A 24991-nucleotide genomic window follows, 5' to 3' on the forward strand; every position below is an offset into this window, starting at 1 on the left:
TGTCACAACACCTTCCCCTCTGCTGTTTCCTCTTTTGCCCCGGTCAAATTACAACATTGCAAAGCGCATCAGACTGTAATTAGAGTAGTTGACTGGATCCTTGAATAATGTTGAACACAGTTATGCCGTGTACAAGGCTGCTACCTGAAGACATATTTTCATACATTGATGAACAGTTCGCGTACACTGACGTCATTAGTATCTTCACCCTCTTCACTGACCAATATATTAGGGCAATTTCATCACCTACTGTTCCGGAGTACGGAAGTCAGTTGTCACCCAAATCTCACTTTTGTGGGACGGGAGCGTTTTCAAGATTTCCACTCTGGAAAGTGTTTTCAAATTTTTGCGTTTTCAGCCCTCCAAAATGCTGTCGCTGTGTAAATGATAGGGCTCTCTGGAAAAGTTTTTGCTTTTTCACCTAGTTGCCGTTGTCGTGTAAATGGTCCCTAGATTAGTACTAATACTTGTAGATTTATAGTGATTAATGTATAATTGTAGTTTTTCTGCAGATCAAAGTCCCTCATTAATTCTTTAAAATGTCCAAGTAATTACAATGCCTTTATTTTAATTGATTGGTATGAAATACCAATTTTTTTGTTTGTTTGTTTATTATTATTATTATTATTTTTTAAATTTTATCCGTGATTAAATGCGATTTCTATGTATAATTTTCTTTCCTATTTCGATTGTCTTTGTTTTTACGTTCTATTGATTCTAATGTGATTTTTAAGCTCTTCATGTGATGTAAAGCACTTTGAATTGCCTTGTGTTGAATTGTGCTATATAAATAAATTTGCCCTGCCTTGCCTTGCCTAGGGATGTCCCCAATCACGTGATTGGAAATCGGGCCGTTCGGGCCATTTTTCAGAGGATCGGAATCGGGTGAAAAGGATCGGGTTTTTAAGTTTAATTTTATTATTATTATTATTTTTAGCTTTTAGGTTTAAAAAGTAACAAAATAATCCAGAAATACAATGGCATTTCCCCAAAAAACTAAAATATAAACTAGGGCTGTCAAAATTATCGCGTTAACGGGCGTTAATTAATTTTTTAAATTAATCACGTTAAAATATTTGACGCAATTAACGCACTAGGCCCGCTCAGACAGATTTAAATGTCAGTACAGTGAAAGGCCAACTTGTTAATTGTGTTTTATGGAGTTTTTCCGCCCTCTGCTGGCGCTTGGGTGTGACTTGCATATGTTATGTGGCGTAATGTCGCCCTCTGCTGCCGATTCAGTGCAGCTGATTATTTGGGTTTCGGCGCGCTTTTCTGACGTGATTATATGTCGACGCGAACTCACACTAATAGACAGTGCTATTCAGACCAGCTAACGTCCGCTTCCAGAATTCAGTGGCAGTTCTCATAGCCCCATCACACTGTTTGTGTCTAATACATGCATCGCTTGTGAGTTATATTCCTCCTTTGTTTATATTCATGAGCATTAGATAGTTATTGATGATGTGTATTTGAATTTGTTCACATATATGGTGAAATGCAGTTACATTGTTAGATGCTTGTGAGCTAATTGGCTAGTGCTACTGCTCAAATGGACACGTGTGTACATTTTATGTTATTTTGTGATTTATGCAAGTTATTGACACATTGCCTTGTTATTTTCAGTTTTACAAAAATACAAGAAATGTGCTCCTGTCAAAAAGAGATGACTTCAGTAAAGCCCATGCAACTTTGCCACTCCGTCTGATTTCTTTTTGGAACTTATGTTCGCTGTCAATTTGTGTACTCACACACATTGAGGACAGAATAGGGCTACTAGTTTATTTTTTGATTGAAAATTTTACAAATTTTATTAAAACGAAAAGATTAAGAGGTGTTTTATTATAACATTTCTATAACTTGTACTAATATTCATCTTTTAAGAACTACAAGTCTTTCTATCCATGGATCACTTTAACAGAATGTTAATAATGTTAATGTCATCTTGTTGATTTATTGTTATAATAAACAAATACAGTCCTTATGTACCGTATGTTGAATGTATATATCCATCTTGTCTTATCTTTCCATTCCAACAATAATTTACAGAAAAATATAGCACATTTTATAGATGGTTTGAATTGCGATTAATTGCGATTATTACGATTAATTAATTTTTAATTAATTTTTAAGCTGTAATTAACTAGATTAAAAATTAAAAATTAGAATAAAAAATCGTTTGACAGCCCTAATATCAACGTTTTATATTCCGCAACACCCCCGACAAAGCAGAAGAGGAGGTATTGTAAACAGTACAGTACTGTAACACATTTGGAACTTTTGTTCAATTAAAAAAAAAAAAAAAAAAAAAAAAAAAAGAATAATTTTGTTTTCAATATCGGTTTGAGACTCGTTATCGGCAGATTCTCAAAATCAGATAACCCGGGCTCGGGTGCAAAAATATGTAATCGGGACATCCCTAGAAATAACTGTGGAGAACAAAATGCGGTCTCTGTAGCCAACTGAGCACCAAATAAAGAGGGAAGTGGTGAGGTTCTTGTTTGGGGAGGCACTGGGTTCATCAGTCAGATTTACAAACATATACAGTGGGGCAAATAAGTATTTAGTCAACCACCAATTGTGCAAGTTCTCCTACTTGAAAACATTAGAGAGGCCTGTAATTGTCAACATGGCTAAACCTCAACCATGAGAGACAGAGTGTGGGGAAAAAAAAGGAAAAACACATTGTTTGATTTTCAAAGAATTTATTTCCAAATTAGAGTGGAAAATAAGTATTTGGTCACCTACAAACAGGCAAGATTTCTGGCTGTCGAAGAGGTCTAATTTTTCTAACGAGGTCTAACGAGGCTCCACTCGTTACCTGTAAAACACACCTTTCCACAATCTCAGTCAGTCACATTCCAAACTCCACTATGACCAAGACCAAAGAGCTGTCGAAGGACACCGGAGACAAAATTTTAGGCCTGCACCAGGCTGGGAAGACTGAATCTGCAATAGGAAAAATGCTTGGTGGTAAGAAATCAACTGTGGGAGCAATTCTTAGAAAATGGAAGACATACAAGACCATTGATAATCTCCCTCGATCTGGGGCTCCATGCAAGATCTCACCCTGTGGCGTCGAAATGATAGCAAGAACGGTGAGCAAAAATCCCAGAACCACACGGGGGGACCTAGTGAATGACCTACAGAAAGCTGGGACCATAATAACAAAGGCTACTATCAGTAACACACTGCGCCGCAAGGGACTTAAATCCTGCACTGCCAGACGTGTCCCCCTGTTGAAGAAAGTACACGTCCAGGCCCGTCTGCGGTTCGCTAGAGAGCATTTGGATGATCCAGAAGAGGACTGGGAGGATGTGTTATGGTCAGATGAAACCAAAATAGAACTTTTTGGTAGAAACACAGGTTCTCGTGTTTAGAGGAGAAAGAATACTGAATTGCATCCGAAGAACACTATACCCACTGTGAAGCATGGGGGTGAAAACATCATGCTTTGGGGCTGTATTTCTGCAAAGGGACCAGGACGACTGGTCTGTGTGAAGGAAAGAATGAGTGAGGCCATGTATCGAGAGATTTTGAGTAAATATCTCATTCTATCAGCAAGGGCATTGAAGATGAGACGTGCCTGGGTCTTTCAGCATGACACTGATCCCAAACACACAGCCAGGGCAACAAAGGAGTGGCTTCGTAAGCAGCATTTCAAGGTCCTGGAGTGGCCTAGCCAGTGTCCAGATCTCAACCCCATAGAAAATCTGTGGAGAGAGTTGAAAGTCCGTGTCGCCCAACGGCAGCCCCAAAACATCCCCGCTTTAGAGGAGATCTGCATGGAGGAATGGGCCAAAATACCAGCAACAGTGTGTGAAAAGCTTGTGAAGAGTAACAGAAAACGTTTGGCCTCCGTTATTGCCAACAAAGGGTACATAACAAAGTATTGAGATGAAATTTTGGTATTGACCAAATACTTATTTTCCACCATGATTTGCAAATAAATTCTTTAAAAATCAAACAATGAGATTTTCTTGTTTTTTTTCCACATTGTCTCTCATGGTTGAGGTTTACCCATGTTGACAATTACAGGCCTCTCTAATATTTTCAAGTGGGAGAACTTGCACAGTTAGTGGTTGACGAAATACTTTTTTGCCCCACTGTATGATTCCTTTAGAGCAGCGTATTCACCATTTCATTGGCAGTATGTTTACATTTTTTATATCTGCATTCTTTACGTATACATAATGTAGCACACACAAAAAGCATTCAACTAAAAATGTCATTCTGTCTTACCTTTAGTAACAAATGAAATCCATGCACCTTTCCTTTTGAACGAACGCATCGATGACCTGCTTGTAGAAGTTTTCATTTTCTGCCTTGAGTTTTGAAGTTCTCTATTTCTCGTTGGAGATCAGTGCCAGGGAAAGCAGTCGTCCTTGGAAAGTCCTGTTTTGACTGTATGCTTTGTCTTTTGAGTGAAAATGACTTCTCCACTGACAATGTACTCGCTGGAACCACGAGCAAGAACAACTTTTTCGCCTCACGTTACTTGTAAATTGCTTATTCCACTGCCAATCCTTAGCATCATTAGTACTCCTTAACTTTGCCACTGTGGTTACTCAACGAATGGCACAAGAAACCCTTTACAGAAATACAGTTGCTGACAAAAAACAAGGATCACTATATAAATCAGCTAAACTATGAAAATTTTGTTCATATAGTATTCATATTCCAACATATAATAGTGACATAAAGAGAGAGGACCGCCCTCATCTGAGGGCCAGTCAGACCTGGCCTCAGGATGTAGGTGGTACAATGCTGTGCTGCGCTATGGTGCGCTGGGTCAGTAGCGAAGTCTCTTCTCAGTATTTTAATGGTAAATGTGAAATCAAAAAGATAATATAATAAGGGCAAAGTTAGAATGACAATTAGCATGTCACTGGTGTTATTACCGTTTTGATAGGGCACATCACCATCTTAGATCACTATTATTTATGAATCTGAATATGTTGGCCGAAAATTTAGACATTTTGAAAGGAGTTAAGGATTAAAAGGCAAAAGAAGCTAAATTTAGGTTGTTTAAAATGGATGTTGTGCACAGGCTACAAACATCCAAGCAGAAAGAAAGGAAGATGACTATTTCCTCTTGGGTGTGTTTATATTTTGAGGTTATACAGTATGTCTTTTCACTGTAGCTCCATGTGGAGGCCATCTCACTGCTTCTGCTGGAGTTCTTCTCTCTCCTGGTTGGCCTTCTTTCTACAAGGATTCGCTTAATTGCCAATGGGTGATTGAATCACAAGCGGATCACGCTGTAAAGATACACTTTGACAGGTAGGTTTGCGCGTTATTTGTTTAACACTGTCTCCTTTTATTTGATTTGGTAAGACTCATTTGTGATTAAAGCAGCATAGTATGCAATAAAGTGACAGTTTGACTCACCTAAAATTGTTTTTTACAATGCTGCAAACCTATGATACAGGATTTTATACAAAATGTTAGTCTGGCTCTTTACATAACAGAAGTTTAACTGTGTGATTTTTGAGAGTCATATTTATATTTGCTGCATTTCATCTTAGTACGGTTCTAATTATTTATTGGCTAATTGTGAACATATTTGTTGAATTATTTGTTTTATAACTCATTCTCAAACATGGTCATTCAAAATTAAATGTGGTTATGAATTATGTAGTTGTGATAAATGTCCATATTCTATCGAATGTATATATGTCGTGCACTTCACGATATGAACTACCATTACAGTCAATAGTTACAGGATTTTTTTCTGTTTGTGCCATTGGTTTGTCAACATTTTAGAACACTTTTTCAGAGTGACATGCGATGTTTATGGGAATTGCACTCTTTCATTTAGTCCGATGCTGTGAGATAGTCAAATACATGTAAAAAAGTAGTATATGCTGCAGTAAATTGGTTAATATTGGAGTTTCACTTTTCTTTCTGGCAATGAGCCCTAAGCAGAAGCAGCATAGCATGAAATTGCTATGGATGAAATCCATCTATTTTGGAACTTCAACATAAAGGCCTCACTGCCGCATAAGGCATTCCATTTGTGGAGGATAGCATTTATGCAAATATGATGTGCAGACACAAACTTGTGTTTGGTCGTGTATGGAAATATTCAGGTCATCTTAAATTGCAATGTGATTTTTTTGTTGTTGTTGTAGTCTGTTATATTGTTTTCTATCCCAGCAAATTGCTAATTGTATTCAAATTACAGTCCATGCCTAAAATGTTACACTTTCATAATGATAGCTTTCTGAACTCAAGACAACTTCGGTCCCAAAAAGTTGTTTAAGACGTTAAAGTGCATTTCGTATTTTGATATTTGCAGATGGTAAATGGCCACTTTTTTAAATGCGAAGCTAGTAAACCTTGAAATAGCGGTCTGCTTATCTATAGTGAATTGTAGTTGGTAGCTCTGCATACAATTGTTGACATATGAAAGACAAAAAAAAGAAAGAAACAACAGTACAACCCAATCCTTTGTCTGCTTAATATTATAATGAAAATGATTAGATTACAAACAAATATTTGTTGTTTTTGTCTTCCCACTAAGCCATGTGTGTCCTGATTATGTTGTCTTTTCATGCATGGCTGTCCAGGTTCCAGACGGAAGTCAACTATGACACACTGGAGATCAGGGACGGCCCCTCATCTTCCTCCCCCCTGATCGGTGAATACCACGGAACCCAGGCACCTCATTTCCTGATCTCCACATCCAACTTCCTGTTCCTGTTGTTTACCACTGACAACAGTCGCTCTGCGGCGGGATTCAGCATCAGATACGAAAGTAAGGATTGGCTGAAATTGGCAGACATACATTGAAAAAACAATCCGGGTTGTTCTTAAATCCCATAATCATGAATGGGTGATGATATATTTGTCATGTACACTCACATCTCCATAGACTCTCTTGATCTTTGATATAGATGCTTATGTGATCTTAATTCCAGGTGTGAAAATGGAGTCAGACTCTTGTCTTGACCCTGGTATTCCAGTCAATGGGCGTCGCCATGGCAGCAGCTTTTCCATTGGATCACGTGTATCATTTACATGTGACCCAGGATATACTCTGAATGATCAAGAGCCTATTGTTTGTGAGCAGAATCATCAGTGGAGTCATGCTCTACCCAGTTGTGATGGTGAGGATGCATCAAGTTTAGCCTTCTTTTAGACCAGAGATAATCATGATGCGGCATATGTGCGTGCTGATAAAACAAAAACAATGCACGCAAAAAAAACAAACAAACAATATTTGCAGGGGAGCTTGACAGCTGTTAGACTGAGAACACTGTTACGTGACTAAAAAAATTTAGGGCTTTCATACGATTAAAATTTTTAATCGAGTTAATCACAGCTTAAAAATTAATTATGATTATGAATTATTAATCGTAATCAATCGCAATTCAAACCATCTATAAAATATGCCATATTTTTCTGTAAATTATTGTTGGAATGGAAAGATAAGACACAAGACGGATATATACATTCAATATACTGTACATAAGTACTGTATTTGTTTATTATAACAATAAATCAACAAGATGGCATTAACATTATTAACATTCTGTTAAAGCAATCCATGGATAGAAAGACTTCTAGTTCTTAAAAGAGAAATGTTAGTACAAGTTATAGAAATTTTATATTAAAACCCCTCTTAATGTTTTCGTTTGAATAAAGTTTGGAAAATTTTCAATCAAAAAATAAACTAATTGCTCGCGATTGTTGATCTCAAAAATAATTATGGTGCTGAAACCCATAAAATCAGTCTCACCCAAGCGCCAGCAGAGGGCGACAAAACACCAAAAAACACAAGTAACACGTGGAAATGACACTTTGCTGTCATTTTAATCTGTTCGAGCGGGGTATGTGCGTTAAATGTGTCAAATATTTTAACGTGATTAATTAAAAAATGAATTACCGCCCGTTAACGTGATCATTTTGACAGCCCTAAATAAATAAAAATGTATTACAAAAAAAAAAAAAAAAACGGCAAAATGACGGACGAGACTACGGCGTCGTAAAGTCAAAATCACGTAATACTGTTAATGCCGAAGAAAAAAATGCACGTTAATGATTTAGAGCTTATATAATGTGATGTGATGTTTCATTTGAACATAATTGATTAAAAACAATTGGCTTCAAGGTATATCCAGAACTTTGTTGAACTCAGAATTGTACAACTTCTGTTACATGCAACCTTGCAAATTTGACTTTCGCGTACCGAAGTTTAATCTTAAAGAATAATTGCAGTCCAAATCAAAGTGAGATTTTTGTCACAACAGTCGTTCGGTAAATGTAGTTGGGAAGAAAATATATTGTGTTACGGGTCCCAAGAACTTGGAATCCCAGTAACAAAAAGATTTGTTTGCCGTGTCTGAAAAGCACAGGCAAAGCAGTTAAGGAAAGGAGACACGGACCAGTCTGCTCTCATCCCAAGTTTCCTCTCTTTATTACAAAATTTTCACTTTTAAAGTGCATGTAAAAAATCAAAATGATTTTAATCTAATTTCTAAATTCCTCAAAACAGAAAATAGCGTTGCAATCATTCAAGTGTTTTATATAACTCAGTTACATGTTCCAGTGTGATGTCACATCAACTAAATAAATGAGGCATGTAAAACATACTTTTTCGAAAGGCATTATGCTGGGAAGTTTTCTTGTTTTTTTTCTATGAACAATGACAGTTAAGAACAATTCCTTTTTTTTCACATAACATAACACATGCACAATACACACATTAACAATTGTTCTGAAGGATTCAAGTCGGAGGTGGAAATATAGTTCGCTCTATAATATTGTGTTCAACAACGGACGTTAGCCGTGAGCTAGCGCGCCGCTAACATTAGCGCTTGAATTCACTTCTAAAGTTCGCTATAAAAACGCAACTCTTTATGGTGTAAATTGATCACCTTAATGTCTTTAAGTATTCATGAGTCCCAAAATAAAGGTGAAGTGCATTCCAAACATTTACTAACCTGAAAAGCACAGGCAAAGCAGTTAAGGAAAGGAGACACGAACCAGTCTGCTCTCATCCCAAGTTTCCTCTGAAGGGAGGGGGTGAGCGAGTTCCCTCACGTCACAGTGAAATTGGGTTCAACCTCTTTTTGACTTTATGGTTCCGCTCTTTTGTTCCTACTTACTTTTTTTTTCTCTCAAATTAGATTTCAGGGTTAATTTTCACATACAATTTTCCCAGAAATAATATAAAATATTAAATCACAATATTTGTGGTCACACTTTTTTTTTAAGTGTGTCACAATCAGTGTTGTTAATAACGGCGTTACAAAATAACGGCGTTACTAACGGCGTTATTTTTTTCAGTAGTGGGTAATCTAATTAATTACTTTTCTCATCTTGGCAACGCCGTTACCGTTACTGAGGACGGAAAGGCATGCGTTACTATGCGTTACTATATTGGTCGAAAAGTCTGAGGGAGACGGACTCACCGAGACGACAGAGCAGAGCAGGAGTGTGGAGGAGGCAAGAAAGTTGTGACGCCGAGCAAACGCGATGCTAGGTAGCTCCAATAATACATGTTGTAGCCGATAGCCTGCAAACTACGCCCGCATGTTTTGGTAGATATGGTAGACATGGTAGATATCACATGTACTGTATATAGATGTAACTAGATGCAAAATGACTGACATGGCACTAAATGCGTTAGTAGACAGCCGCCATCTTGAAGCAGTAGACTTTTTAGGACGGCTCTGTTGTAGAGAACATTCCTAGCGAACCTAAGTAACTTTTTATATAAAATACTTCTAAATCGGCAAAATCTTGACTTGAATCTATCTTTAAATGATGAAACAGTTTTAAAACTTTCATATGTCGAAAGTAGAGAGAAGGGAACTAATGCAATAATGGGAGCAATTCTAACAACTTTTAACAGTTGATTCAGGGTAAAGAGTAAATTAGGGTAAAGAATTGGGCTCGGGCCAATTGTACCAAAAACCTCCACAAAAAACTTCACATAGTGTAGTCAATGTTTTTTTTTTTTTTTTTTTTTTTTTTTTTTTTTTTTAATTGAGGGGGGAAAAAAAGAAGTAATTATCACCAATTACTTTGCCAAGTAACTAATTACTCTTACATTCAGGTAATTGAGTTACTAACGCAATTACTTTTTGGGAGAAGTAATTTGTAACTATAATTAATTACTTTTTTTCAGTAAGATTAACAACACTGGTCACAATTGCATCTGTAAGGGTCATCACATTTACAGCAGCACTTTTTATTCACTACTGATATGTTTTTAGAGTAGCACCTCCTGCCACTGCCAGCTGTGCATTTGTTCCGTGTGAAATACATTTCACAATACTCATGCAGTGCACCTACTACTACGCTTCTCAACAAACTGATTTGAGCAAGCTTATACTGTATATAAGTAACAGTCCTTATGAATTTGGTAGGGAAACAAAAGTTAATTGTAGAGTGTGAACAAGTACTATGGGCTTATGGGAACATTATTTTAGGAAGTAGGCAAATAAGATTATTGCTGCCATATTTTCACTTCCATTTGAACAATGTTAGTCCTCTGATACTGTTTAGACAGCAACGACTTCCTGCTTGGTATTCTGTCATAAAACCAGTTCTTCTTCAATGTTTTTGTTAAATGTGATAGATTTTTCAACAGTGACAATTTGTCAATAGAGACTGTGGCATATGCCAGTGATTTCTCCTCAGTCCTAAACTGACACTCCAGGGTTCTTGCGCTTGCAGTCCTCTTGGATGAGCATCAAAATTTTTCCGAGACTTTTGTAATCTTTTCCAGCTTTATACACACAAACTATTCCTAATAATAGGTCTTTTGAACACTCGTTTGAATGATGCACTTTAGAGAAAACGCTTGATTATTAGAGAAAATATTGAATTAGTATTTGCTCTTTGTCAGAGCAACTTTCAACCACACCTGCAATCATTTCTCTTTACTGGACTACGGGTTGGCTTAGACTTGACTCTGATTATTTCCTGAAGAATCTGTAGTATTATGGGCTAAAATTGTTCACGTACTTTTTCCTCACATTGTAGCCTCAATCTTAAATTTACTTTTTTCTCACATTTTCTTAACATCCCCTTGCAAAACATACGCAGAGTTAATCCTTTGATGCTCTGAAGGGTGTCCCGACTTGTCCACAAACATAAAAAAAAAAAAAAAAAAAAACTTATTGCTCAGGGTGAGAGAATAGGTTTTACAATGTTGTTCTAAACGTGAGCAATGCTCCATATGTCTAGAGTGGTTCCTCCTAGTTTGACTTTGTTGCAGAGCTATAGTATCTTCCACTTCACTCTCAAACCACCTGTACGTTGCACAAGATTTTGACATGATGGTGGGTGGATGAGGCAAAAAAGCTAATTCCTTCTCTAGTCTTAGTCCACCTTAAAAGTGTGGAATCCAGAAAAATCCAAGAGAGTATTTGGGGAGTAGCCTTGGCAGAACGGACGCAGTAGAGGCTAGCATTTGGCTATCCTAGAGACTAGGACATGGGTGGGCAAACTATTCCACAAAGGGCCGCAGTGGGTGCGGGTTTTTGTTGTAACTCATTAAGAGTACACTTTTTCACCAATCTGTTGTCTTACATGTGCAATCAGTTGATTGCAGTCAGGTGCTTCTTGTTTCCCTGAGCCTCTCATTGGTTAAACTGCCTGCGCTGAATCAGTTGTAACAAAGACCAGAACCCACTGCAGCCCTTGAGGACCGGTTTTCCCACCCTTGCACTAAAAGCTACCCATGCCATAACTCTGACGTGTGGGGAGAGGTATGAATCCAAAGCGGAGGATATTAGAGGTTTGTCCATCAGACTCTGTATGTTTTTGTGTGTCAGTGAGTAAGTCAATGATGTCCTAGCCTCAAGAAAACCCACCCCTCTCATGTATCTTTATATCATGACTGGCGACGAGAAATGGCTATTCGCGTTGTTGTGATTTCAAAGGAAATACAGTGAAAGGCTGAGATAGATGACACAAAAGACAACACATGACAATGTCAGCTAGCTTGGATTCTAAGCGAGAGAGGGGAATAAAGAGAAAAGTGTTCACATTCGTTGAGAGCCAAAGAATTTATTCATCATTACAGTTTTTACTTCTTCCCTTCCCTTTTTTGCAATAGACGACTCAGTCTTCTTACTACGCCTGCCAAGACTTGATACTGGAACATGACTGCTAAACAAAATTGTTGAGACATCTGCTAAAAAAAATTTGTTGATTTAGATGAGCGCATGAAGCAAAGACTAGTTATCCCATTAGAGTGGAGACATGGACAGAGTGAGTCAAAATTAAGCAGTTTTAATGAAAACTACAAAAGGTTTGACCTTTTTCCAGATGGCAAATAAGCGTAACTGACAATAGGAAGAGCCACACATGGTAGATTTTAAAGTTTGTTTTAGCAGAGGAGGGTGGAGTGCAGAAGTGGAGTATAAAACTAGGAATGTTTTTCACTCCTTAAAGGCATGGTTAATAATATGAAGTAGGACTGCAGCTATTGAATATTTTAGTAATCGAGTAATCTACTAAAAGTTTCGATTAATAGAGTAATCTGATAAAAAAAAAATGTAGGTATAGAGCAATTATAAATTTGCATGAGAAAACAAAACATTTAACCTAATATTGAACCATTTGTAGACAATCAATGTCTTTATTTTAGATGTACATAGTTGAAAACAGCCAACAATTGCATCTCGGATATGACTAAAAAAATAACACAAAAAATTCACTGCTTTCACACGAAAAAACCCCAAGATCTTATTTAAAAAAAATATATTTTTTTTTGCCTAAAAATGTCCTTACGCTTCATAGCACACATTACTTAAAAGTGAGGTGTTTTTCCTCTGTGTTTCAATTGAATTTCCATTTCCACAAGCTATTTTAAAGTTCTAGTTAAGTTTTAAATTTAAGTCTAAATTGTAAGTCCTGATAGGATTTTGAGTTTTTGCAGTGTTCAAAATAAATGTATGATAACTGCTGTATTGGAGCACATTAGGCACCAGTGCTACTTGGGGGTTTATCCATCAATGATTATCGAGCTAAAATTGACATTTAGCTTTATTATGTTTTTACATTACATCCTCATCACTCTACAGCGCTGTGTTTTTACAGATTAAATAAAGCCTGTATGAAAGACATGTTAGCCACGCATCTACAGTAGTCATAGTTAATAGAAACCTAGCCCTCCGCAGGGCTAACATTATGTTAGCAAGGTACAGTAATGTTAATTTTATTTAATAGTGCTAATTTAATTTAATTTTAATTTTATCGCTCCTCCGTGATGCCTTCAGTGGAGCGGGGGATAGTACGTGGCGCCCGGCCCGGGTTTCGGGGGTGGTCGTCCATTTCGGGCACCGGCTGGCAGTTTAGAAGAATCGGCGGGGCCGCGAGTAGCCGGGGCCGGGCAGGGGTAGTGTTATGCAAGCGCTGTCTTACAGTGAATGCATGAAACAGTGTTAGCCTTGCTCTCCAGCTTGAAATGCCCCCATACTTTTGACATTTTCTGCCTTTTCTTGGTGCATTTCTCTTGGCTTTCATCGGCTTCTCAGTCATTATCTCTAAATCCATGCACGGTTAAAATCAAATATATTCGCCGCTGCTTTTTTCTTCCGGTACGTACGTCAGCGCGTTGTGACGCGTTAAAAATAGTGTGGGCAAAAGGTGATGCTTAAAGCTGGCAAAATTAAACGATTCGTCAAGGCGTATAAAATTTCTCGATCAATTTTTAAACTCGAGTTCCTCGAGTAATTGTTTCAGCTCTAATATAAAGAGGTTAAACTTTGTATATTAATATTTGATTTTGTGTTTGTTCTTATCAATAACTGTGAAAGAATGGAAATGGTTATCTTCTGAGATAGAAGTACACAAGAAGGAAAAATAACTTTATATACTGTAGATCTAGAAATATTCACTCGAAAGTGGTGAACATGAAAATGTCGGTGTAATTGTTGACTTAAAAAGATTTCGGATAAATGTAACAATTTGGAAAGCGGGACAAATTGCCTAAATTACAGTCACACTTTTTTCTCCACATTGCACCAAAGTGCAGAACTTTTAACATTTAAGTTACATGTGGATGTACTGGATCCCTTGAAAAGCTTTTGCTTGTGGTCCCAAATGACTAGCTAAACCCCTGGCTTGTTCTCCTAAATGTCAAGGTTAATACACTCTTCACGCCACTCCACTGCGTAAACAACATTGCTGAGCTTGACTCCTAAGATTTTGCCCTTTGGTGTGAACCAGTTTCGTCTCAGGGTGTTGCAGACTTTGAAGAGCATGGGTATACTGTATTATGTTCGGACAATATTCCTCTGAGTTTATCCCGCGAACCACGTAAAGGACCACTCTATTCCTCCTCCTGTTTATATCCCCAGGGTAGGCTGCTGTTGCTCTTCTTCTGGTGGGTTTAATGCACAGTTAGAATGTCCTCAGGGAGTTCAAGCCCCCTTAATGTGTGTCTGCTCCTTTTGTCTCCCATTCCCTCATTTTCTATGGTTGGGATTTTTTCTACTCTGTTGTTGAAGGTTCTGACTACGTGCTCATATTCTTGCAGGTTGTGAAAGTCATATATTGTAGTAGTACAATCCCCAAAAAATGTGGCTGCTAGCAAGCCATTTTCCACCAGAGTGGTTATTGCTGATTCTCCTGAAAAATTATAATTTACCAGTCCCACGTGGCAACAACAACAGTTCAAATTCTGTTCATCATATAGGGTAGGAAAGAAATCAGACAAGGCAATTAAATGTTGAAGAGATAATAATCAAATGATTATCTGATGTAGGTTGGCACTGGATCAGCTGAGATTTCAAGTTTGCCCTGCCTGGGCTAACACTGCTCCATTAACTGCAATAGAGACGCCACACTGTATTATTGTTGCATTTTATAGGAGTTATTTATTTGATTGATTGATTGATTGATTGATTGATTGATTGATTGATTCATCTATGTATTTATTTATTCATTTATTGCGTGCCTCTTCATTTGGCTAAGGTGCTCTGATACAGCAGTGTGTCACAACTCGGCAGTGAACCATTGGTGAATAAATTGCAAGGCCCACTGAGAAATAGATTGGAAAGAAGGAAATGAAATCCATCTCCCTGAGCTGTACTTCAAGCAATGCATGCAAATTACAATATAATCCCATTTAGAGACACCAGACACTTTATTAGGTACACATGCATAATTTAATGAGATCCAATACAAAAGCCAGTGTTGGGTAAACTAATTTTAAAATGTAGTGAGATAAGCTACAGGCTATTATACAATAAATAAAGTGTGCTATCCAAGCATTATCTGCAATCATGAAAGTTTAGGATGAGGGTTCAGTGTTTTTTGTTTCTCTTGCTTGGTTACACAAACAAACAAACAAACAAACAAACAAACAAACAAACAAACAAACAAACAAGCATATTGTTTAATGGCTTTTACTCTGTTTTTGTTATTCACTGTCAGACAGTGAATTTTTCTGCACACGTATATATTAACAATCCATCTCCCTCCTCTTGCAATGATATAATTCACGAACCATCAAGTATGCACTTTCACACTCGGCAGATAATGTCTAAACACAAATGTTTCTTCCAACAAGGGTCATTTAGTCAGACGGTGTCCTAGTTTGAGCAGAATCCCGACGGGAGAGTGACGAACATGATGGCGATTTATCTTTGCTTGTCATGAAAAGAGATCTGACTCATCGCTGCAACTCAACTTAGCCATATTGAAATATGACAAGGGAGAAGATAATAGCAAAGTGATGAACAAACAAAGGGAGGGGAACGTAGACGCTCCCTATGCATAGTCGATTTGATGACTTCAAGGTGTCTTTTTTTTGTTCTTTAAACCAACAATGAATGATTTTACAATCCTTTCAAAGCACACACATCTACAATTTATTTGAGAGATCAATGAGTGTTTCCAATACTTTCCAGCAATACTTGTTATATATATGTTTGTATCTGGCACTTCAACAGAATTGAATTTCAATCAAAGATGAGAAACAAAGACTCAACATTATCTCAATAGTCTGACAGGCACAACAGCACTCATTCTTTTCAGCTTCTCTCTACATAAAAGGTTAGCTACGTAGGTGCTCACCATAAAAAGGTAGCCCACTGAGAATATATTCAATTAACGAATACCATTTGGCTTGATACATGGTAGGTAGTAGTTTTAGAGTATACATTGCTCTTATTACACTTCCTCTCATCCATGCTGCTGCTTGCCTAATAATGATAACACCACTGAGCTAGTTCACAAAGGTCCACTCATAAGAGATTTTCCACGTTATGAAATTTATTTTGGCCAAGAACCGTTTTATAACTGGGAAATATTTTGCTATATGTTGACCTGACTGCACTATCCTTACAGCAGAGGTTGAGCTAGACTTTTTCGTTGTCTGTCATTTTGACTGACAGTGTCATAAAAATCCGGTCATAATCTATTTTTACCTGTCACTTACATTTTTAAAATGATAATAATGACATATTCAATAGTATTTAGTTTTCATTCATTTTTAATTAATATTCTGTCCGAAAAAGCTTAACAAGAGGCAAACAGACAGCGGAGTGCACCAATCAGCGACGGGCAGACGTGCCGTTAGCAAAGCGATGAGGGCAGGACGAGGGACTTGCGCGCGGAAGTAAACATACGAGGAGAACGGAGTTTATTCAACATGGCTAGCGCGAGACAGACTGTTGTCAATGACTCGTGTCGATGTGTTTTAGCTCATTTAAAACTGAATTTACCGCGGATTGGAACATATTCTCGGCTCTCCCGTTCGCCATTCGTGTTGTTATAGAGATGACTTTCGGCGCGCAAGAGTGACGTTGCTCGTGAAGAACACGTCACGCAAATAAACAAATCTGATTTGTCGATTGATTTTGTACCTACTCAAGAGGCTGTGTCCCAGACTTTTCTCTCAGTGTTTGAAAAATACAGGGAGAACAGTCTGGCCGTGCCAGGCAAACACTCAGTTGCCTTGACATATTTCCGATTAAGGCCAACGACGTCATGCATCAAGAGAGACAATAATTAATATGCTCACTCGCCACCCTGTGGTCTGGGGTGTGAATTGCAACCTGTCAAAATGACAGATGGACTTCAGTTTTTTCCGTCACCGTTTTAAAAAACCGGTCAACGACGGAAAATATTCGGTTAACGCGACCCCTGCCTTACAATATTGTTTTAGACTTTAATTTTAATTTCTGATTCTCCATAGCTCTGTGTGGAGGCTATGTGTACGGGAAAATGGGCACAATTCTTTCACCGGGATTTCCTGATTTCTATCCCAATTCTTTGAACTGCACCTGGACGATAGAAGTGTCTCATGGTAAAGGTAAGTGATCAAATAAAAAGTGAAAATGTTTTTCTTTTACTGGTGAAGTTTTCTTCACACACAATGAGTCTTTTGCCGATAAAAAACATGATGTTAGTACTATGAACCATATTTTTTGGACTATAAGACTCATTTGACTATAAACTGCACCCACTGAATTTTAAAGAAAACGGTATTTGTTTGTATACAACTCACACTGGACTTTAATCCACCAGTGTCCATGTATTTTGTAATTTTTACAGCAAATGACATTTATTAGCCTGTAAAAATCCATAGATAAGACACTCGGGACCAGTGTTGTTAATAACGGCGTGAGAATATAACGGCGTTACTAACGGCGTTATTTTTTTCAGTAGTGAGTAATCTAATTAATTACTTTTCTCATTTTGGCAAAGCCGTTACCGTTACTGAGGCGGGAAAGGCGCGCGTTACTATGCGTTACTATGTTGGTTGAATGACGCGAGAAAAGTCATGGACTCACGGAGACGAGAGAGCGGAGCAGGAGTGGGGAGGAGGCAAGGGAGCTGTGACGCCTTTACAAACACGATGCTAGGTGGCTCCAATAATACCTGACTGTAGCTGATAGCCTACAAACTACGCCCACATGATGCTACGGTAGATGTCACATATTATAGAACTAGATGCAAATGACAGACACGGCGGCATTAGCAACATGTATAAAGAACTACATGCGTTAGTAAACAGCCGCCATCTTAAAGCAGTAGACTTCTCAGGAAGGCTCTATTGTAGAGAACCTTCCTCGCGAACCAATTAACTTTTTATCTAAAATGCCCCTAAATCGGCAAAATCTTGACTTAAATCTATTTTTAAATGATGAAAAAGTTTTAAAACTTACACATGTCAAAAGTAGACAGAAGGGAACTAATGCAATAACGGGAGCAATTTTAACAACTTTAACGGTTGATTCACAACATTAAATGACTTCCACACATAGCAAAGGTTACTATCTAGTTATCACAATATCCGCAATACCCCTGTGTCTAGTTAGGTTTAGGGTAAAGAATTGGGCTAGGGCCAATTTTCCCAAAAACCCTTTACACTTCACATTTTGTGACCTGTTTTTCTTTCTTTCTTTTTTTTTGAGAAAAAAAAAAAAAAAAAAAAAAAACATGAAAATTATCACCAGTTACTTTGTCAAGTAACTAATTACTCATACATTACATTCAGGTAACTGAGTTACTAACGCATTACTTTTTGGGAGAAGTAATTTGTAACTGTAATTAATTACTTTTTTTAAAATAAGATTAACAACACTGCTCGGTACTATATGCTGTGGAGTTCAAAGCAATGGAAAAAGTAGTGTATTATAGTCCGAAAATCACTCTAATATGTTTGCTTTAAAGATTTGTGATTAACTGAAAAGTAAGTTATTATCACTTTGACAACTGTTGTAAGGCTCGTTTAATGGTTTGTTTTCATTTGAAAAAAACAACCATTGAATAATATTGGTCAATATCAAGGGGTTGGCAGCGCCTTGTATTGCTGCAGCACCAGTGATGTGTGAATGTATGCGTGAAAGGGTAAATAGTAAATGGTGTGTGCTAATGTAAAACGCTTTGGGCATGGTAACCATGTAGATCAATGCGTTATATAAGTACTCTCCATTTTACTCTCCAATACTCCACCATTCACCGATATTAGTTGTTTTAAGTTCATTTTGTCTACACTCATAGATTAGTTTTTTTTTTTTTTTTCTTTTATCCCAGACAATTGTTTTAGGTTGTTTCATTTACCTGCCATGTTCCGGTGACTAAACATGATAAAAGGAAATTTTAATTAATTTAACAATATTATTGTCCACTTTAAGACATGTTTGAGCATTTTTTTTACTGTCAATTTCAAATGTCTTGTTCTTAACAGAGGGATGGTAGCTTAATTTTGTTTTTCTTCCCACCTGATTTCTCACTTAATCGGAAATTATATACAGTAGCTAGTTGCAGTCCTTTTTTGAAAAGTTCCTCCCTTGCATTGGCAGCACTGCTTCAGGCCACCATGGACACTATAGGATAATCTTGAAACAGCAAAGTAATGAAATGTGTAAATATGTTAGCCCGGCATTGCTGAAGATATTGTGAGAAAAAGGTAAAAAATGTTTGAAGCTTGACAGCAAATGAAAAGATAAAAAGATATGTTAATAGTTTTATTTTTGGATAAAATTATTGTTTTTTTCATCTTGGATTGGCCTCCGCCGGCCACCAATGAGGTGTTGTGCTCTCGTGAGAGACACTTTTTTTAATGACTTTTTCGCCCACTGTGTGAATTTCTTGCAGTTATATTTATCATTGACTAAGCTTTCCAATATTACCTTGTTTATTGCAATCGGTGAGAAAATAAGCAAGCTACAGGCTTTTACCTTGCACCATCATAATGGCAGAACGGCTCACAAAGTCAGGTCCGGAGACTCATTGAATTTCTCTTGCACTCACCGACCAAAATTGGCCCTACTTTCCAGACTTTCAAACGACAATATCTTTATTCTTACATGTCATAGAAATATCATCTTGTTATCATTGGAACTGTGTTTTTAAATAAATCCTCAAGCCATTCAACCGTGTCTTCGCAGGAGTCCACCTGGTCTTCCATACTTTCCATTTAGAGGAGAACCATGATTACCTGTCCATCACAGAGGATGAGAACTTTCTGGTTCCTGTTGCCCGATTAACTGGCTCCGTACTGCCCCCCAGTGTTAAAGCAGGGCTCTTTGGGAATTTCAGCGCTCAGCTACGATTTATATCAGATTTCTCAATGAGTTATGAGGGATTCAATATCACGTTCTCAGGTAAGACAACCTTTGAGATCCCTCATTGTATCATTTCAAAAGCATAATGTCCCGTATTGTTTTAAAGAATATAATGTATAGATCAGAGTAGAGGCTGAAATAAACTTTCAGCAGAATCATTTGTACTTTTTACCAATTATTTTCCCAACCATTAGAATACGACTTGGAGCCTTGTGAGGATCCGGGAGTCCCAGCTTTTAGCAGACGCACAGGATTTCGATTTCAAGTCGGTGATTCGCTAGCCTTTTCTTGTTTCCACGGTTACCGACTCGAGGGAGACAGCAAGATCACCTGTCTTGGTGGAGGCAGGAGAGTGTGGAGCAACACTTTGCCCAGATGTATAGGTGAGACAAAAGAGTTCACATGAAATTATCACCAATTGACCACAGATTCTATCGTTGCACTGCTTTCCAAAAGACCCTTCTGTTTTTGTTGTGTCTATGTGGTTACACACATATGTAGCATTTTTACTATGAAAAATTAAAAAGTGAGTCCTTCATGTGATGAATTTGTAGCGTCCAAAACTATATTCTTCCCTTTGTGACTTAGTTTGGTAGTTTGAGTAATTGTGGTATTTTGGGGTTGGCAGCAGTTAGTCTTCCAGGTAATGGTAATCCGCTCAGTTTGTGTCCAGGAATCTGGAACTGTTCTTGCTTGTTGAATCAAATCCAAAAGGCTTCTTCAGATGTGGATTTCCTCAGTGTCTGCCTCTGTAATTTGTGTTCCCTGGGCGACGGGGTTGATCAACAATAGAGTGTTGTTGTTACTCGGTGTAGTTAGTGAAATGACCGTCCGGTATGCCAATCAATCATTCAGAAGTCATGTGGGAAATTGCCTCCAATATTTCTCTGTTCCCTGCCAACATCTTCCATTCATCCATTCAAAAATGACATTTGCTATTTGATGTATATTTAAATTAAATTGTTTCTTTCCACATAGTAGCACCATTTGGTGTCACAGTATTTTACAGTAACACATTTAAGAACTAGAGGAGTGAATGTATGACATCTACTGTTTTCATGTTATACCAGAAAATACAAAAATAGAAAATACAAACCACGCATTAGCAGAAAGAAGCAATGAATGAGTTCATCAAAGGATAGAAATAGAAGGTTCCCCGCAGACCAAGCCAATCTAGAAACATTTCAACCCAAAAAGCATGTATTTTACCTGCTAAGTGGCAACTGAAGGATGTAGTGTATTACAACTAAAGTCTTACACCGAAATTTTGAATGTTTTCTCCCAAAAATCCTTCAGTGTCAAACCAACATATTTAAACATAAAAGATGGGCCCCACTGTTCCAATACATTTGGAAGCGACCCAGAGGATTTGACTTGGTTTAACCACCCTGTAAATGTCCCTCACTTTAGCTTCCCTGCCTTACAACACTCTCCATGGGGATATTATTAGAGGATTATGAACTTGGGTTGCTCCCGTTTTTCCGCGTTATTATTTATCCATGCATATTTTTATGAAGCCACTTGTTTATTTTGTCTTTTTACCTCATTCCTTCTGTCAGTTATTCTCTCCTCTGTGCGTTTTCACACAATGTAATTACCCATAAATGAGCATGACTTATTTTTATTCACAGATATGCATGTACAGCATTCCGTGTCAATCAGCCCTCACAGCTTGGTGCCATGAGGCTCACAATTGCCCTTCTTGAAATTTGAATAGTATTTGCTATTTCTGCAAAAATTAATAATAAAATATAGTTAGTTTAGTTATATTTTTCACTTCTGTCAGAGATGTAATAAATCTAGGAATTAATGCTAATTATTATGGTTATTATTTGTAGTTATGTACAACAATGCTGAGGTTCAACTTGGTAACCAAAATAAGACAATTTTTCACGTGACATAGCAAGTATTGTATATTATTTGATTTACTCTGATATCATGTTTTTAATATTTTTCAATTCCATAATATTAATGTGCTTGGTTATTATCATCACTGTTTTTACGTGGAGTGTGTCGATGTCACCATTAAGCGTCCTTTTCCCTGCTCCTCTGTCACCTGTACATCACTGCCAAGAGATAATGCGCTGAAATTGCAGTGATTTTGATTGACCGTATCTCTGTCACTCATTGTCTTTATTCTGTTGCCATAGCCGAGTGTGGAGCCACCTCTTTGGGACCAGAAGGTGTTCTAGTATCCCCGAACTTCCCTTCCAACTATGACAACAACCATGAATGCATCTACCGCATCACCACCGAAAAGGGAAAAGGAATCAGGCTGAAAGCTGAGAGCTTCTCTCTGCGAGATGGAGACTATCTGAGGGTATTTCTTAGTGCAAACAAACACACATACACACACCACCACCCACACACATTGACATACTGTAGATATCAGGCTTTCAAAATGCAATTTTATGCATTACCTTTAACTCACTTCAAAACAATTGCTGGACATATTTGACTTAGAGTAATGTTGGTCCTGTGTGAACAGCATATACCTGTAACAGCAAATGTAATGAAATGTAGATATCTACCACAACACATTTGAAATGAAAAAATAAGACCTTATTTATGTGATTATGACTCTTTTATGCTTCCATATATTTAATGTGACACTGTTCTATTTGTTGTAAAAAAGTACATGTAGGAAGTTGGTTAATGTAATAGGTTATGTTATAGGTACATACAGTATTATATTTTCAGATTCTCATTTTGATATATCAAGGGAGCGTTGTAACGTTGCACCTTTCTTATTAAAGATTAATCATTATAGGGGGAAAAACACATTGTTGCCAATGTGTAGGAGTCATTTATTTATTTATTTTTCCCCACTAACAACTACCATCACTATGTTTAATATTTCAATAAATAGCTTTCCAAAGGTCTGACTCAAAACATTATGTTTTCTTTAGAAATGTTTTAATACTGTTCTGGATAATGCTAAATTGTGTAGGTTTTTACAATGTTTTGGCCATGCAGTTTATATGTACATACTGTTCTGGGTAAAGCTAAATTGTGTAGGTGTTTATAATATTTTGGCCATGCAGTTTATACATTATGTAGTATTCGCACAATACTAAAGAGTAAGAACCAGCGCATAATCAAATAAGGACACTAGAATGCCCAGCAGAGGCCAATTTGGCCTTTCCCAATGGCAGACCCTCATGATCCAGAATTCGCTGGGACTTCTAGTGTTAAGGGCATCCAGAAATTTCAGAGTATTGAAATTTTAAAACATAAACTATGAGGAACTACAATACAATAGTCGACTACATGTGTTTTGCTAATTCATACCTAGTCTTAATCCGCAAGGTTTTACCTCCTGTTGGGTTTGTTAACATGCTTGTGCAAAATGTGCCACTGCTCCTGCAGGGATGTATAAGCTATGTTTCTATTATTGTTGAATGTGCTACTGCTCCAACAGCCACAAAAGCAAGGCAACAACTACACAAAAGGATTTATTCCTATTCTGTTGACCCACTCAACATATTACCTTCAGTTATTGGACCACCAGAGGGTTGTCTCGGCATCCTTTTTTTTCCTGTCTCCCACCTTGGATCCTATCATAGCAACATGGCACTATTTTATTTTTCAATTTATATTTAAAAACTGGTCAATCAGGAAATGTCAAATGCAGTTTAGCCAGGAGTGCAGTACTCAGTGAGACTATAGTCACTATTTGATTCCAGGGCTGGAATATTTATATCACTATTATCTTTATTCTTCAGAAAATGTCAAATCATCTGAATCTCTACATTCTTCATGTGTTCTATCGCCATCATCACCTGTGTGTGCTAAGAGCAGCCATACTGTATGAGATATTTTCAATCACAACTCTTTCAGACTGACACCACCTTAAACGTTTTTTTATTCATAACTTCGCTTAGCAGCATTAGGCCTGAGGCTATGGTAAAGCCAGTATGTGGTTGGAGTGTGTTATCACTATTAGGCCCTGAGCATAGACTGAGCCCATCTGTGGTTAGATTGTGTTAGCAGGATTCTGTTTGACTTTAAAAGAGGCTTAAAGTAACTGTAAAAAAAATCCCTGTGGAATAAGCATCGCAAAAGAAGCAATCCAGTTATAGGTGCGTAAGGGAAAATAGACATTTAGCATACATTTAACCACCTCTGTGAACGTAAAAATAGCCTAATACTGGTAATATTTCTGTTTCTCTCTCTCTCTCGTTAAATCAGTCACTCTTTTTTTCCTTTCGACTTGTCCCATTCGGAGTTGCCACAACACATTGCCCTTTCCAATCCAAGGTGATCTTCTGCATCCACCTCTGTACTACCAACTGCCCTAATTTCTTCTGTCTGCCTCTGGAAATTTTGCCTGAAATCCTCATCATACTTCCATCAGGGATTGGACACATCAAGAGGAGAGATGGGTCCAAATAATCAAAGTTTCTCCAACTTTGTCCACAAAATGTATAACGTTGATTTTCCCTTTAAAAAACTAATTTTTAATCCCACTTAACACAGTCACTCTTAAACAAAACGTCTACAACGCCATTTCCACCACCTTAGCTTGGCTTACTTTTTATTCCCAACATCTCTAATCGATCGGGGTTCATACGGGTCTTTGAAATCTTTGAAAATGCTCGGATTTTACTGTCGTGTTTTCAAGGCTTTAAAAATGCTTGAATTTTGTGTGAAGTCCTTGAAAATTCTACACAGGATATATCTCAGCAGTTGTCTACCGGTGAGGCTTTCCCTGCGTGGCTCTGTGCCGGGGAACCTTCGCCCGCTCCGCGGCTTCACCCCCACAGCTGACCACTCCCTGGTTCACTCAGCGCTAATTAACACAAGGTCCCTTACGAATAAGACGTTTATTTTGAACGACTTCTTTTCGACACATCATTTGGATTTCCTTTTTCTAACGGAGACCTGGCTGAAACCAGGTGAATGCAGCGCCTTTTCGGAGCTCCTCCCATCTGGCTGCTGTTTTT

The 24991-nt window shown here is 37.6% G+C and overlaps 1 protein-coding gene across 2 annotated transcripts in view; it reads left to right on the forward strand.

The window, feature by feature from the left end:
- The window catches only part of LOC130927696 (CUB and sushi domain-containing protein 1-like), a 687910-nt gene that overhangs the window by 488983 nt on the left and 173936 nt on the right, over window positions 1–24991 (forward strand). For both annotated transcript variants that reach the window (XM_057853669.1, XM_057853670.1), the window contains exons 18-24: window positions 5145–5283; window positions 6573–6760; window positions 6924–7112; window positions 17168–17284; window positions 19869–20084; window positions 20240–20428; window positions 22196–22365. In XM_057853669.1, the coding sequence (XP_057709652.1) occupies window positions 5145–5283; window positions 6573–6760; window positions 6924–7112; window positions 17168–17284; window positions 19869–20084; window positions 20240–20428; window positions 22196–22365 (1208 nt within the window). The remainder of the gene's footprint in view (window positions 1–5144; window positions 5284–6572; window positions 6761–6923; window positions 7113–17167; window positions 17285–19868; window positions 20085–20239; window positions 20429–22195; window positions 22366–24991) is intronic.

The sequence above is a fragment of the Corythoichthys intestinalis genome, chromosome 1 (assembly GCF_030265065.1).
Source record: "Corythoichthys intestinalis isolate RoL2023-P3 chromosome 1, ASM3026506v1, whole genome shotgun sequence".
In the NCBI taxonomy this organism is placed as follows: Eukaryota; Metazoa; Chordata; class Actinopteri; order Syngnathiformes; family Syngnathidae; genus Corythoichthys; species Corythoichthys intestinalis.